Source organism: Lepidochelys kempii, chromosome 16 (genome assembly GCF_965140265.1).
Source record: "Lepidochelys kempii isolate rLepKem1 chromosome 16, rLepKem1.hap2, whole genome shotgun sequence".
Classification (NCBI taxonomy): Eukaryota; Metazoa; Chordata; order Testudines; family Cheloniidae; genus Lepidochelys; species Lepidochelys kempii.
This window is the reverse complement of record NC_133271.1, coordinates 5,317,131-5,333,787: the sequence shown is the minus strand read 5'-3', so window position 1 is coordinate 5,333,787 and position 16,657 is coordinate 5,317,131. Positions and strand designations below refer to the sequence as shown.

At 47.0% G+C, this 16,657-nt stretch overlaps 1 protein-coding gene across 13 annotated transcripts in view; it reads right to left on the bottom strand.

Moving 5' to 3' along the window:
- Positions 1-16,657, bottom strand: part of EXD3 (exonuclease 3'-5' domain containing 3) — a 616,706-nt gene that overhangs the window by 415,048 nt on the left and 185,001 nt on the right. For all 13 annotated transcript variants that reach the window (XM_073314578.1, XM_073314585.1, XM_073314573.1 and 10 more), the window contains 2 exons: positions 6,526-6,599; positions 5,226-5,264 (listed from right to left, as the gene is read on the bottom strand). In XM_073314578.1, coding sequence (XP_073170679.1) covers positions 5,226-5,264; positions 6,526-6,599 — 113 coding nt within the window. The remainder of the gene's footprint in view (positions 1-5,225; positions 5,265-6,525; positions 6,600-16,657) is intronic.

Here is a 16,657-nt window from a genome sequence, read left to right as displayed (position 1 = left end):
TTGCCACTGTGTATGAATTTCTGCTGAAACCGCCGTGTAGGTCAAAAATAAAGAATCATTGTCTTTGTAAGACTAAATTTTTATTAAACAGCGATACACAGATTAATATTTCTTACAAGGGACATGACAGTGAGCAGCACTCTCTGAAATGAGGATCTCACAGCTGTGTGTAAGTCCAGTTGTCGTTATGGCAAATGTCCCTGGGGTGGAGTGCCAGGGATACTGAGATGGGCCGGGAACACGTGAGGAATGTGTGTGGGGAGTTTGGGGAAGGTATGGAAAGCAGTTCTGTAAGGGCTGTAGGGGGAGTCGAGCATGCATGTGTTCCAGCTGCAGCACAATCAGGGACCTGAGCATCTCTGATTGGTCCTCTATGAGTTGTATTGTCTGCTCCTGGCCCTCAATTATCTGCTCTTGCCCCTGTCTCTTCTCCCAGCTATCTATTTCTAGTTTTTCATTTATTGTCTATCTCCATGCTCTGTGCTTGCTATCAGCCTGATCAGACAATTGCAGCACTTCTCAAAACATGTCCTCCTTACTCCTCCTTATTTGCCTCCTTATCTGACAGAGGCATTCCGCTGGTGCATAGGAGCTGGGCCTCAACAGCACATCTGCAGAAACAAAAGAAACAATACACAGAGTCAGTATTGCATGTGCACTCAGAGTCTTGAATCATAAAAGTTACACACACTTCTGTCTCATTTTCCCTTGGCAAGCATGAAGCACAGCTTGAGAACTAAACACGGGGAGTCCTCCCTGGCTGCGAGGGAGAGAAGGTGGGACAAAGGGTCTGGATGGTTTCAGAAGGGGATCCGTACAAGCGCCTAGGGACACTATTCTGAATAGTGACACCATTTTCCACAGGCAGGGGTGATCGAAGCTGAAATCACACTACTGAAGGTAATCGAAGATGCAAGGGTGCATCTCCTACATGCGTGCAGCTTCAGACCAGGTCCACATGCTGCTTGCCTGTGTGCTGCTTTGGTTCCTGCAGAAGTAATTGCTGATTGGCGCAGCAAAGTTTCCTACAACGGGGGAAGAAACACAGCAGCTCTGCCAAAGAACTTTCGGCAGAGGATTGCAGAGTACCTGCAGGAAAGTTTCCAAGAGATCTCTGTTCAGAATTTCCAAGAGATCTTGGTGTGCATTAACAAACTTTTCCATAGGGCCTCCACTGGATAGCTGCACAGGGGAATGCAAAACAGATGCAAACAATATCTAGTGTTGTTAATTTCAATCCCACATGCACCATGTAACAAAATAAAGGACTCCTCTACTTCATGTCATCGTGCAGTACCAAAGAAAAATGAGTACTTACCAGAGCTCCCTCTCCTGCTTCAGGCACGTCAGAGCCAGACTGCTGGAACTAGCTAGACCCGTCTGGAGTTAAAAAGAGGTCCTGGCTCGCCACATCACCAGACGAGCCTGTTGCTTTTTGCACATCCTTCTCTAACTCAACCTCCTCGTCCATGGAATTGACTCTGCTGGCCGCTGCTTCCAGTCCCCAGAAAGTATCCACAGGGCTCTTGGTGGTGGAGGTGGGGTCACTGCCAAGGATTGCATGCAGCTCCTTGTAGAAGCAGCATGTTTTCAGCACTAAGCCAGAGGGACAGTTGGTCTCCCTTGCCTTCTGATACACCTGCCTCAACCCCTTGAACTTAGCATGGCACTGTTGCATGTCTCTTGCATGTCATGCCACGAGCAATCCGCTCACAGGTGTCAAGTTCCTACAGCTGGATCAGAGATAGTCTCCTCTTCCCACAGACCCAACAGGTCCAGCAACACCAGTGTACTCCAGGGATCACATTTGCTGCGGAAAGCTGGCATGGTCAGCTGGGAAGATGCATGTGAGCTGTCCACCCTGAGCAACCATGAAGAGGAATTTCAAAAATTCCTGGGGTTTTAAAGGAAGGGGGTGCATGCCTGTGTACCTAGCTGCAGGGCAGCAGAGTAGGAACTGCCGACAAGAGTGGTCATGATGGGCATTGTGGAACACCTCGTGGAGGCCACTTAAGATGACACAAGCAAGCACATTGTCTACAATGACACTGCATCACACTAATTTCGTTGCAAAAAGCTCTATGCTGCTCATCAAGGTGGTTTTATTATGCTGGCATAGCAGGAGAGTTAAATCAGCAGGGGGAGCATTGTTGTGTATAGACTTCCACTGTTTTGTCAACAAAACCTGACTTTTGTCGACAAAACTGTGTAGTGTAGACAAGGCCTGAGGTGGCAGAGGCAGGGAAACTCCAGCAGCTCCTTTCCATCTACCACATCTTTAGACCCCTCATAATCTGGTTACAGACCTAGAGATGCATAGGGACTGACTCCCTCTCTACACAGCAGGTGTGCTCGACCCCTCCTCTGCCCCAGGCCTGCCCCTACTCCACCACTTCCACCAAGCCCCCACCCCGCCTTTTCCTGCCCCCCTTCACCCCAAGTCCCACTCCACCCCTTCCCCCAGGCCCCACCCCCGCTCTGCCTCACCTCTTCTCACCCCTTCCCCCAAGTATGCCCCATCCCGGCTCCTCCCAGCACCTTCTGCACACTGTAGAACAGCTGTTCTGTGGCATGCAGAAGACACTGGGAGGGAGGGGAAGGAGCTGATCAGAGCTGATCACCGGTTTGCAGGAGGCGCTGGGAGGAGGAGGGAGCTTGGGTGCTAGTGGGTGCTGAGTACCCGCTAATTATTTTCCGTGTCAGCGCTTATGTAGAGATGGCACTAGTTATGCTAAAAGATCTTCTCAAGCCTATGGACAATAGTCTACACTGGTATTCTTAGACACACCGGCAATGTTTAACAGTTGACACGGCGGGATGCTGACCTGTTTGCTTTGTCCTGTCTCTGATCCTGAAGAAGAAAGAAAGCCCTGTGTAAAAGGCAAAAGGCACTATATCCCCCCTCCTCTCTCCCTCTGGATCCTCCCCTCTCCTGCTTCTCTATAAGCGAAAAGAGCCAACCCCTGGAAGGAAGGAGTTCACCATTTTCCTTCTCATGTTTAACAAACATACAGCTATCCTACTGGTGCTAACAGCCTGTTAAGTGGCTGGCAACCTGTTCCCTTCAACTGTCCAACCAAATCAGAGAAGTCTTTTAGCTGCCTGAGGTCTACACCCATAAGTATCAGGGGTAGCCGTGTTAGTCTGTATCCACAAAAACAACAAGGAGTCCGGTGGCACCTTAAAGACTAACATTTATTTGGGCATTCACTTTTGTGGGTAAAAAACCCACTTCTTCAAATACATCTGAAGTTTATGAAAGCTTATGCCCAAATAGTCTTTAAGGTGCCACCGGGGGACTCCTTGTTATTTTTACCCATAAGTATCTGCCTCTGGCACCACCCAGCAGGACAATGCTGATAATTTAGGTGGGATTTTTAGGAGAAACCCTAGCTAGCTCAGCCACAGCTTCTTAATGACAGCAGGACTCTTACAGAGAGAGAGAGAGAGATTATAGGATTTCTCTTGGAGAAAAGGGGGGCCAGTGAATGCAAAGTTGTACTTCCTTAGGGATGTTTTGTGGACATCAGAAATCACACGAGTAGTGGTTTTTCATCACAGAATTTCCTAGTTTTTCATTATTACATATATATTTAATTACAATATTATGTCAAAATGTGTCTCTGAACTCTCCTGTTTACACTCCAAGAGAAGCCATATTCAATACCGTTAATTAGTTTTGTATCAGTGCTAACAAATCCATATAATGGTACATCAACACTAATCATAGAATATCAGGGTTGGAAGGGACCTCAGGAGGTCATCTAGTCCAACCCCCTGCTCAAAGCAGGACCAATCCCCAATTAAATCATCCCAGCCAGGGCTTTGTCAAGCCTGACCTTAAAAACTTCTAAGGAAGGAGATTCTACCACCTCCCTAGGTAACACATTCCAGTGTTTCACCACCCTCCTAGTGAAAAAGTTTTTCCTAATATCCAACCGAAACCTCCCCCACTGCAACTTGAGACCATTACTCCTTGTCCTCTCCTCTTCTACCACTGAGAACAGTCTAGAACCATCCGCTCTGGAACCACTTCTCAGGTAGTTGAAAGCAGCTATCAAATCCCCCCTCATTCTTCTCTTCTGCAGACTAAACAATCCCAGTTCCCTCAGCCTCTCCTCAGAAGTCATGTGTTCCAGACCCCTAATCATTTTTATTGCCCTTCGCTGGACTCTCTCCAATTTATCCACATCCTTCTTGTAGTGTGGGGCCCAAAACTGGACACAGTATTCCAGATGAGGCCTCACCAATGTCGAATAGAGGGGGACGATCACGTCCCTCGATCTGCTCGCTATGCCCCTACTTTATACATCCCAAAATGCCATTGGCCTTCTTGGCAACAAGGGCACACTGCTGACTCATATCCAGCTTCTCGTCCACTGTCACCCCTAGGTCCTTTTCCGCAGAACTGCTGCCTAGCCATTTGGTCCCTAGTCTGTAGCTGTGCATTGGGTTCTTCCGTCCTAAGTGCAGGACCCTGCACTTATCCTTATTGAACCTCATCAGATTTCTTTTGGCCCAATCCTCCAATTTGTCTAGGTCGCTCTGTATCCTATCCCTGCCCTCCAGCGTATCTACCACTCCTCCCAGTTTAGTATCATCCGCAAATTTGCTGAGAGTGCAATCCACACCATCCTCCAGATCATTTATGAAGATATTGAACAAAACCGGCCCCAGGACCGACCCCTGGGGCACTCCACTTGACACCGCTTGACAGTAGATAGTAATGAATCATTACTATCTACTGTACTATGAGACCCAAAAACCATAAATACCTTACATTTATATAGTAAACCTACTGAAAGTTCTCAGGACAAAGAAGATGATTTTCTGACTATGTTTACTGGTGGCCCTTGACACTTGTCTTACATAATTTAATAAATATTTGTAACTAAATAACCTCAGTATTTGCAGTGTTCAACGTGTTTCCTACAGTAAATACAGAGAATCACAAGAGAAGACCACAGTAATCTTACCTATTTACCCTAGATAAAAATGGCAAGTCTTTTAAAGCCAATGCTGTAATCATAGACACATACATACCCCTCTACACACACAATTATGCCATGTGTGTAGGCAAGTTCTGACAAAGCTAAAAAGCTGTAATAGTGTAACATATAGTAAATTCTTTTAACACCAGAGTGGGATATTTTTAAATGGTCTTAAAATGAGGTCCACACAAAGAAACCCTAAAAAAAAGTGGTAAGGGAGCATTTCACACTCACCTGAACATGATCGGCCCAATTCTCCTGAGTCATGGTTTTCTGAAAAGACACCAAAAAAATCTCTAAAATATATTTTTAAAACATCTGGTATGCACTGAAAATCTCTGGGTTCTCATACATAATCATGAAGAGCACATTAGAAAAATATTGCTTAGATTAGGTTGGATATTAGGAAAATTAGGTTGGATATTAGGAAAAACTTTTTCACTAGAAGGGTGGTGAAACACTAGGAATGGGTTACCTAGGGAGGTGGTGGAATCTCCTTCCTTAGAAGTTTTTAAGGTCAGGATTGACAAAGCCCTGGCTGGGATGATTTAGTTGGGGATTGGTCCTGCTTTGAGCAGGGGGTTGGACTAGATGACTTCCTGAGGTCCCTTCCAACCCTGATATTCTATGATTCGTTAATTCAGAGAAATGATGGAGTACAGCACAAAACTATTATCCAAACCTCAATCTGCACTTACAGTATGAAGGTCACACAGAATCCTATCCAGATCATAGTGAAGCTCCTCATATACATTATAAAATAGAGATAATCCAACCAGACCTACTTTGTAGTGGGTGTGAAACTACAGATAACTTCCAACTGCACAGCTAGGTAGGACTGCTGAAAACTGAGACATTGCTGAACTCAGTAAAGCAACATTGTCTAATGTAATAGAATACTTAAATTTCATGATGCTCTAAGCACACCCAGTGCGATCTCCCAGAAACACAGGAGAATCCTCCAGGCCTATTCAGGCTGCTGTTGAGCAACTGAATACTGGAAAAAAAGTTCACATTGGTCACACGGAGAAGCGGCCCTCTAAAACATGAGTGTGCTTCTATTCAGGGAATTAATGAGCTTGGAATAGGACAAATGAAGGTACCCTTCCCCTGAACAGCAGCCTTGTCTTTGTTAATGTACTTAGGATGACTACACTGCCAAACACAGTGGATCAACTCTGTACTCCTTGAGACCCAAAATGTTGATTGTGAGAGCACCTCTTGCAGTTTACTGAACACCCTCAACTGCCACTGAAGTCAGCGGGAGTGGACAGCATTTGATGACTTGCAGGAATGGTCCCTATCATAAATATAATAGTATAATAAAATATACCCATAATTCTGAACTAGATTTATCAGTCTATAATATCTCAGTCCAAGCACTCGTAACAGAGATTTCTGAGTCTCAATGCCTTTCTGTATCACTACAGCATGACTACACTTCGCTTCCATAACAACCTCATATTTCCAGCATCTCTATTATATTGTTCAAATCAAACAAAAATAAATCCATACACACATTGTACAAACATACCTCAACAAACCTCTTGTAGAAGAGATATTTCAGAGAGCCTAGGTGTCGCTGATTTATGACATTCGGACAGAGAACTGAAACAAAAGAAAGGCCTTTAAGTCAACACAACTTCTGAACTTCCTTGAAGCGTTCTTTTCTAGATAGTACTTTTTTCCTCCCCTGATATAAATATCATTTTAAATGATGAAAACACAGAAAGACGCTATCCAAACCTGAAACAAAGAGGGCCAGAAGCATCCTGGCCTTGGCTATATTAACACTGCTAACTGTGTTTAAAAACCAGATTAGTATTTGTAGTGTAAACAAGCCCATAAATATATTTTGCAATTTGGCATGTGCTACAATAGGCAGTTTTCTGCTGCTGCTGCTTCTTCTCTCTCTCTCTTTTTCTTTCTTTCTTTTTTTTTTTTTTTGAGGGAGTGGTGAGAAAAATCATTTAAGCCTTAGCGATATATGCACTGGACATACATATATCCTAAATATCCAGGACACGTTCCAATATAGAGGAAAATGTGCAAGAATTTAAATGCTGTGGAGCAGATTCAAAGAACAAATTCAAAGAAAACAGAATTACCAACATCCCAAGCAGAAAGTCACAGATTTTCAAGAGACAGACTACACACATCTTTGATGCACCAAGATGTTCCAGTAGCAAAAACAAGCTAATACAAAAGAGTAAAGACAAGGGGTACATTTTCAAAAGCGCCCAAATGACTTAGGAACCTAAATCCCATGGACTTTCAATGAGATTTAAGGTCATAAGTCACCTTGAAAATGTGACTTGGGCATTGTCTACCCTACACAGTTTTTGTCAACAAAAGGCAGTTTTTACTGAAAAAATAAAATCACTTCAATGAGAGGCATTGAACTTTTTGCAGCAAAGTTAAAGCGACAAAGCATCAGCGTAAACGCTGCCATTCATTATATCACCAGAACTGGCCTCACCCAGTATCCCACAATGCCCACTGAGACCGCTCTGCTCACTGTTTTGAACTCAGCTGCACTCAGAGGTGAAAGTAAGCCGGCAAGAGCCGGTGCGCTGTACCGGGGTGGATCGGCTTCCCCAGGCGCAATTGAAAGTGGCTGGAGTCCCCGGCCCTTTAAATTGCTGCCAGAGCCCTGCTGCCGGAGCCCTGGGGTAGCAGCGGCCGGGCTGGGGCGGCGATTTAAAGGGCCCAGGGCAGTAGCGGCAGCCAAGCTCTGGGCCCTTTAAATCGTCCCCAGGGCTCCGGCAGGCTCCGGGGACAATTTAAAGGGCCCGGGGCGGTAGTGGTGGCCGGAGCCCCTTCCCCAGAGTCCTACTGCCGGAGTCCTGGGGAAGTGGCGGCGGGGCTCTGGGGATGATTTAAAGGGCCCAGGGCTCCAGCCACCGCTACCACCCAGGGCCCTTTAAACCGCTGCCAAAGGCCCCGGCTGCTGCTGTTACCCCGGGGAGGGGGAAGGAGGCACCTGCCAGTACAGGTTGGGCCGGGGCTGGCTCTGACCTCCCCCAGCACCACCCCTTCCGGGGGCCAGAGCTGCTCCAGCCCAGCCTCGTACTGGTAAGTCCCTAGACTTACTTTCACCCCTGTCATAGGATTTTCAAAATCATAAATTTCATGATATTAGTTACTGAAATCTGAAATGTCACGGTGTTGTAATTGTAGGGATCTTGGCCCAAAAAGGAGTTTGGGGGGTGGGAGGGTCGCAAGGTTATTGTGGGGGGGTTGCGGTACTGTTACCCTTACTTCTGCGCTGCTGCTGACGGCGGCGCTGACTTCAGCGCTGGGCGGCCGGAGAGCGGCGGCTGCTGGCAGGGAGCCCAGCTCTGGAGGCAGAGCCGCCGCCAGGAGCAGCGCAGAAGTAAGGGTGGCCTGGTACGGTGTTGCCACCCTTGCTTCTGCGCTGCTGCTGGCAGCGGTGCTGCCTTCAGAGCTGGGTGCCTGGCCAACAGCCGCCGCTCTCCGGCCGCCCAGCTCTGAAGGCAGCACAGAAGTAAGGGTGAAAATACTGTGACCCCCTAAAATAACCTTGTGACCAAGCTTGCAACTCCCTTTTGGGTCAAGACCCCAAATTTTAGAAACGCTGGTCTCCCCAATGAAATCTGTATAGCATGGGGCAGGGGTCCTCAACCTCTTTCAACATGCTATAAAAATTCTGGGGCCCAGGGGTGGTGGAACTCAGGGCTCTGGGCCAAGAGGATGACCCTTGGGCATAGGCAGTTTGACTTCTATTGGGGGGGGGCCACAAGGACTGGAGAGGCTCAGGCCAGCTCCGCACAGCGGGGTTCAGGGCGGGAGCACCACCTCCACCCCCGACTCACCGCAGCAGCCCACCCACCTGTCTGGGTTATGGGGGGGCCGCAACCAAAAAATATGACTCAGCTCAAAAACTTTGAAAACCGCTCAGGATGCAGACAAGGGGTAGCTAGGGGCTGTGTGTGGGCAGGGGGAGAGATCAGGTTGTAGGGAGGGGATAGCTCAGGATGCAGGGAGGGGGATATGGGGGCAGCTCAGGGTGCAGACAGGGGGTAGCTAGGGACTATGTACGAGCAGGGGTAGCTAGGGGCTGCGTACGTGCAAGGGGGGTAGATTAGGTTGCAGGGAGAAGGATAGCTAGGGGCTGTGTGCCAGGAGGGCTCCCCCTGTGGTGGCTGCTCCCCAAGGACTCTGCTGGCCCCAGAGCTGGGTCCCCTCATCCAGGCAGCTCTTACCGGCTGTGTGAGCAGCCAAGAGGGCTGGAAGCTGAGGAGCAGCAGCAACCCCAGGCACCAGCAACAGATGGGGGAATGCCATGGCTGCCCACTCCATGGTACCACCAGCCAGAGGAGCAGCTACCCTGCACTGCCTGGCTCTTGCTTCCCACCTACAACCCAGCCAGAGAGCAGGGCCTGAGGAGGCCTGGGGGAGAGGAGAACGTGCAGGGGGATGGAACAGCTCCCAGACTGCCCCACTCTCAGAAAGGCACTGCAGTCGGGGGGGCCAACACCCTTGTTCCCTGCTAGCTCTGCCCATGGGCTCACAGCTTCTGCCTGCGGGGAGCACCAGGGCTTAGAACTTCAGTCCCACATGGATCCCAGCTTCAGTAGGGAGTGGGGGACGCTGGGGCTCCCGGCTTCAGCACCACACCGCTCCTGGCTTTGGGGGCAGGGGGGCCTTGCCAGTTTCAGCCCCGCACTACTCCTGGCTTGGCGGAGGGGAAGAGGGGCACCGGTTTCAGCCCCACACGGCTCCTGGCTTTGGTGAGTGGGGGAGCAGCTTCAGCCTTGCACCACTCCCAGCTTGAGCCCCGCAAGAGGGTGCCGGGGCTCCTGACTTTAGCCCCATAGGAGGTGCCCGGGGCTCAGGGCACCGGGTTTCAGCCACGGGACCCTGCCCCCCCTCCCCGAAAAGGCTTGCAGACCCCTGGTTGAGGGCTGTTGGTAAAGGGTAAAAGCACACGAAGCACCAGATTTCATGAGGGGAGACCAGATTTCACGGTCCGTGACGCGTTTTTCATGGCTGTGAAATTGGTAGGGCCCTAGTCATGTGGGACTCTGTCACAAGTCTTACTAAAATGAAGATATAGCACATCATCTGCTTCCCCATTACTCACAGAGAGTAACCCTGACAAAGAAGGCAATTGGGTTGCTTTAGCATGATTTCTTCTTGACAAAATTATGCTGGCTATTCCTTATAATCCTATTATCCTCCAGGTGCTTACAAATTGATTGATTGATTGATTGATAATTTGTTCTAGCAACTTTAGGCTGACTGGTCTATAATTCACTGGGTCCTGTTTGTTACCCCTTTTAAAGAGAGGTGCTATGTTTTCCCTTCTCCAGTCCTCTGGGACATACACCTGCTGTCCAGGAATTCTCGAAAATAATTGCTAACGGTTCTGAGATTCAGATTCAGCTTAAGTACCCTAGGATGAATTTGATCAGACCTTGCTGACTTGAATATATCTAACGTATCTAAATATTCTTTAATTTGCTCTTTCCCTATGTTGGCTTGTGTTCCTTCCCCCTTGTTGTTAATATTAAGTGTGCTGAGTATCTGGTGAGCCACAATCTTTTTGGTGAAGACAGAAGCGAAACTAGCATTAAATACCTCAGCCTTCTTGATATCACCAGTTACTAGCTCTCCTTCCCCACTCACTAGAGGACCTACACTTTCTTTAATCTTTCTCTTGCTCCTAATGTATTTAAAGAACCTCTTCTTATTGCTTTTTATGTCTCCTGCTGTGTCTTAGCCTTTCTGATTTTGTCCCTGCCTGCTTATGCTACTCTTTTGTACTCCTCCTTACCAACGTGTCCACCTTTCCACATTTTGTAGGATTCCTTTTTGATTTTCAGGACATTATAGAGCCCCTGATGGAGCCATATTAGCCTCTTACTATTCTTACTATCTTTCCTTTCCACAGGGATAGTTTGTAGCTGTGCTTTTGATACTATCTTCTTGAAAAACTGCCAGGTCTCTCAAACACCCTTTTCCCTCAAAATTTCTCACCATGGGACCTTACCTACAAGTTCTGGGAGTTTGTTGAAGTCTGCTTTTTTTGAAGGCCATTGTCCTTATTCTGCTGGTCTCACTCCTTCCTTTCTTTAGAACCATGACATCTTATAATTTCATGATCACTTTCACCCAAATTGCCTTTAGATTTGCAATCAATTCCTCCCTGGCACTCAGAATTGAGTCTGAAATGGCTGCCCCCTGGCTATACAGCACTTTTCATCAGCAAATTTCCAAGCAGGTCAATATCATTATCCCCATTTTACAAATGAAGACACTGAGACAGAGAGAGGTAAAGTGACCTGCCCATGGTTACACAGACCAATGACAGAGCAGGGAATTGAACTCAGGTCTCCTGAGTCCCAGCCCACTTCCCTCTCCAAGATAGCATAAGACAATCTGTTGCAAGCGCTTTGGAGAAGGGGCCGTTCTTTCGTGTTTGTATGGTCCTGGGCCTGGTGCATGGCTGAGGTTCCTACGCACCAGCACAAAGCAAATCTTGCTTCTTGGCAGGGGGCTAGACTAGATGACCCTTGGGGTCCCTTCTAACCCTGTCGCTCTACGATTCTAATAAATACTCCCTCCCTCAACATACATCACTGGATGTGTATTATTACAAAATCTTGCAGTAGCACCATAATGGGATCTAGCCTGGATTGCATTTCGCATTTGGGACAGACGTGAAACCAGAAATTCCACCCTTCCACCCATCTTAATCATTTGGTAGGGAGGAAGCCTAATACTAACAGCCAGAAAGCAAAAACAAATGTGATGTCCTCTTTACATACAGGGTTTGAAATAGACATACACACACACTGCACTGGCGTTACATGGTCTGTGGGTGTCTTTTGGGATGATAGCTCTTCAGTTTTGTAGATCTGGTGGTTGACTGTATAAAACTGATAATGCACCCCATTCCTTCTGATTCACTATTAGGTCCCACTCAACCCTGTCTTTACATTACAGCAAAAGCCTGATTCTCATTTGCACTAACTCGCTTCAGACTGCTCTTGCAATGTTAAGGGGCCTTCGTGTAAACGAGAACCAGCTCCCCAGAGTTGAAATCTTTGGACGTAAAGAAATAAGACAACTAAAGCCTTTATCTTCTGTACTGAGAGATATTTCCTATGGTCTATTTGGAGGAGGGAAGTGTTTTAGACCCATAGCACTTTCTCATGAGAAGAGTCCCTAATGCAGATTAGGGTGAAGTGGCATAGAGTGCAGCTGGATAGGATATCCTTTTACTGTAATTTCCAGGACCCATTAATTTTACATAATTTCATTCCATGGCCCCAGGAAATAGGAAAAGCAGTCTCCATAGGGGAAAGGGAGCAAAAATCCACAGACTCTCGGAGGCTCTTGACCATCCCATTAAACTTGTAGTCCAGACACCAGCTGGGCCTCCCAAGAAGGCAGGGGCACAATGCTAGTGTGAGCACTTAGATGAGAGCCGAAAGAATGAGTGCCACACGGTGGGCTTCTGGCTCATCTGACGACGTGGCAAACTCTGCTTCAGAACAAGAAGGGAAGAGTGGGTTTGGCCACAACAGAGTGCAGAAACCAAGAGACCTTTGGATTGCTCCAGAGTCCTCACACAGAGTCTTCTCCCTAGATTAACTAGGGCCCTTTAGGGGTCATCTTCAGCAGTCGCTTGTACTTCAAAGGGAAAAGACACAGTTCTTTAGAAAAACAGGGAAAATGACAAGGGAAGGGCCCAGGCCAGCAGCATGTTCGAAGCCCAACTCTCCTTCAGCAACCTGAAGAGAGTGAGTGGTGATTTGGCTTACACTATATTTCATATCCTTGTGGGAGAAGGTGGGTGTACAAGCCAGTGGTCACTTCCAGGTAAAAGTTCCTGACCTTTTGTGTGAGAGGCTCACATCTCCTAACAATGAATTCACACAGGCATAGACAAAGTTGCACTGGTATTTGACAATAGGGCTGATACACGCAGCAGGAAAATCCTCCACAAGTGGTGGGAAACAATGGTTTACAACCCCAGATGATCTAATTTAATGGAACAGTGAATCCTTCTACCTGAACTAATGCACAGATTTCTGAGCAGCCCTCTTCTGCCCTCTACTGTTTAAATACATGAGAAATAACAATTCTCAGTATATATCGTACACTGTTATCCCTAGGGCTTAAAGGTTTGTACAAAATGCAATTCAGGATTAAATGCAAGGGAAAAGCTGGTGGCAAAAACCACAAAAAATAAGCCAGCAACAGTATTCGTGCCAGCAAGTTAAAGAAGTATGGATTGGATGAATGGACTGTAAGGTGGATAGAAAGCTGGCTAGATCGTCAGGCTCCATGGGAAGTGACCAACGGCTCAATGTCTAGTTGGCAACCGGTATCAAGTGCAGTGCCCCAAGGGTTGGTCCTGGGGCCGGTTTTGTTCAACATCTTCATTAATGATCTGGATGATAAAATGGATTGCACCCTCAGCAAGTTCACAGATGACACTAAGCTGGGGGGAGAGGTAGATATGCTGGAGGGTAGGGATAGCAGGATGTGGACAAATTGGAGAGAGTCCAGCAGAGGGCAATGAAAATGATCAGTGGGCTGGGGCACATGACTTACAAGGAGGGGCTGAGGGAACTGGGATTGTTTAATCTGCAGAAGAGAAGAGTGAGGGGGGCATTTGATGGCAGCCTTCAGCTATCTGAAGGGGAGTTCCAAGGAGGATGGAGCTCGGCTGGTCTAAGTGGTGGCAGATGACAGAACAAGGAGCAATGGTCTCAAGTTGCAGTGCGGGAGGTCTAGATTGGATATTAGAAAACACTATTTCACTAGGAGGACAGTGAAGCACTGGAATGGGTTACCTGTGGAGGTGGTGGAATCTTCATACTTAGAGGTTTTTACAGTCCAGCTTGACAAAACCCTGGCTGGAATGATTTAGTTGAGAGTGGTCCTGCTTTGAGCAGAGGGTTGGACTAGATGACCTCCTGAGGTCTCTTCCAATCCTAATCTTCTATGATTCCATTATTCTAAGCCCTTGTTATTTATGCTAAGAAACCATTTAACAGGATAAGGTAAAACTTCATGGTTAAGGTAGTAAGTAGATAGGCTTTTCAGTTAATTTATGCTGCAATGGGACAATATCTATAAAGACCTGTCAGTTGACAGTGAAAGCAATTTCCATCTCCTCCCTCGCTAGTTAGGTGCATCAGGCATGCACGTTCATTCTAACTATGATGATGATGATTACTTGCTTTACTGAGGGAATCCCTCACTCACAGTTACAACATCAGGTACAATGTGTGAGATTAGCTCTACTTTTGTGTGTGTTACTCTGCTTCCATATTGTATTCCTCCATATATACACTGTTTAAAGAGAGCATGGAATATCAGCTTAACTATTTCAATCCCATAACCAAACAGAAACTTTCAACAACAATATCTGTAAATCAGCTAATTCAGTCCCAGAGGGTCTCCAAAGGAAATATCCCATAATAATGAGCAGACTTGTTATAGCAGAACATAATGACCTATCTTTATATGCGAGGACCAGTTCTATGAAAATGAATAGCTTTCCTTCTCTCAGGCAGATGCCCATAATCTTCCTCCTTCCCCAGTTCAGCTAATTAAACAGAATTTGCATCCACTTTACTGGGAAAGCTAAGGGACTCAGAACAAAATCCCAGTGATGAGTGCATCACAGTTGTGCGTCAAGAGGAGGGAGCGTGCACAGGGCAGAGGAAGAGGACAACAAACTATAAGATACATGGAGCTATCATGTGGCTGTTTATTTTCGCTGGGATCCCATCTGCTGATATACTGAATCATCTCTGGTCTGTCTCATAACTCTTAGGATCGGTAACAACATAAGTTGTTTCGCACATTAAGGACTGGCCAGCTCCTAAATCTTGCTTAGGGGGATCAGTGGGGTTTACTGCACTGGGAGAAGGGTGAGTTTTCAGCTAATGGGACTTGCCTAGAACTGAGTCGCAGATGGGCCTGCTTTCCCATGCCAAGAACCTCTACCCTCCTCCAGGATTCCTTACCAAAAGCAACCTCCCCCTGCTGCCCAGTTTGCCTGGGATCTGTCTGAGAGGAGGTATGCTAAGTCTCGTGAATCTCGTGAAGAGGGTTACTGTCTGTTCGGTGGCTTGCATTGCTGCCTGCTTTTAGCAGGCAGTTGTCCAAGTATGGGAATATCATAATTGCATTTCTGCACAGGTATGCTGCAACCACGGCCAATACCTTCGAAAACACTAGAGGGGCAGTAGAGTGGCCAAAGGAAAGGACCCTGTATTGGAAGTGGTCCTGTCCGATGGTAAAATGGAGAAATCTGAGATGAGAGGATGTATTGTTACGTGAAAATACGCATCCCGGAGGTCAAAGGATGAGAACCAATCACCTCTTTCTAGAGCTGGAATTATGGTACCTACTGTGACCATCTTGAATCGTTGTGTTTTGATAAATTTGTTGAGTCATTGTAGATCGAGTATTGGTCTCTAGCCACCGGATGTTTTCTTTGTGAGAAAATAGCGGAAATAAAATCCTCTCCCTCTGTGTTCTCTTTGAACGGGTTCTACTGCTCCTAGCTTCATGAGGTGGCTTACCTCCTGGCACAGTAGAGACTCGTGAGAGGGATCCCTGAAGAGGGTCAGGGAGGGAGGATGGGTAGAGGCGTTGGGGGAAAAATGGGGGATGGAGAAACCAGTTTGTATGATTTCTAGCACCCATTTGTCAGATGTGATGGTCTTCCAGATTGGATAAAATGGAACTAAACAATATCTGAATGGTTGGGAGAGAGTTGGTGTCACCAGCACAGATAGACCTGGGGTTCTCGAGTCCTCAACCAAAGCTTCAAATTTGTTGTCTGGAGGTTGACGGTTGGGACTCAGCTACTGAAGAAGTGGACTGGCATCCCCTCGGGGGCCTGTGACTCAAATCACCATTTTTGTTGCGAATACATGGTCTGGCAGTAGCGTTGGGGTACATAATAATTTCGCTGTTTTTTCCTGGGTTTTGGTGTATAGATTCCCAAGGATCAGAGTGTCGCTTGTGAATCCTTGAGCGAGTGGAGAGAGTCATCTGTCTTCTCATCAAAGAGTTTGGGACCCTCGAATGGCAAATCCTAAACCATGGATTGCACCTCCTTAGGGAAGCCGGAGAGATGGAGCCATGAGGTCTCTCTCATCACAACAGCTGTCGCCACTGAACTTCCAGCTGTGTCCGCAGAATCAAGTGCGGCTTGCAGGGCTCTTTTGGAGATGAGTTGTCCCTCTGATACAAGCGCTGTGAATTGTTCTCTTGTCCTCGGAAATAAAATCAGTCAATTCAGACATTTTTGTGTAGTTAATATAGTCACATTTTGCCAGAAATGCCTCGTAGTTGGCTATATGGAGGTGTAGTATAGCCAAGGAATAAGCCTTGCGGCCAAAAAGATCAAGTCTTTTCCACTCTTTGTCATGAGGTGTGGTTTTGGGCTGTTGTTGCCTATCACGTTCCTGGACTGCATCCACCACTACGGAATTGAGCGCTGGATGTGAAAAGAAGAACTCTGTGCCCTTGGCTGGTACATAATACTTTTTTGTCAGACCTCTTGCAGGATATGACAGGGTCCATCAGCACATCGTTCATAGAGATTTTGGATGAAGCAGATGTATGCAAAATGTCCACTACTTTGTGTTGTGCCACTTGGACCTCCT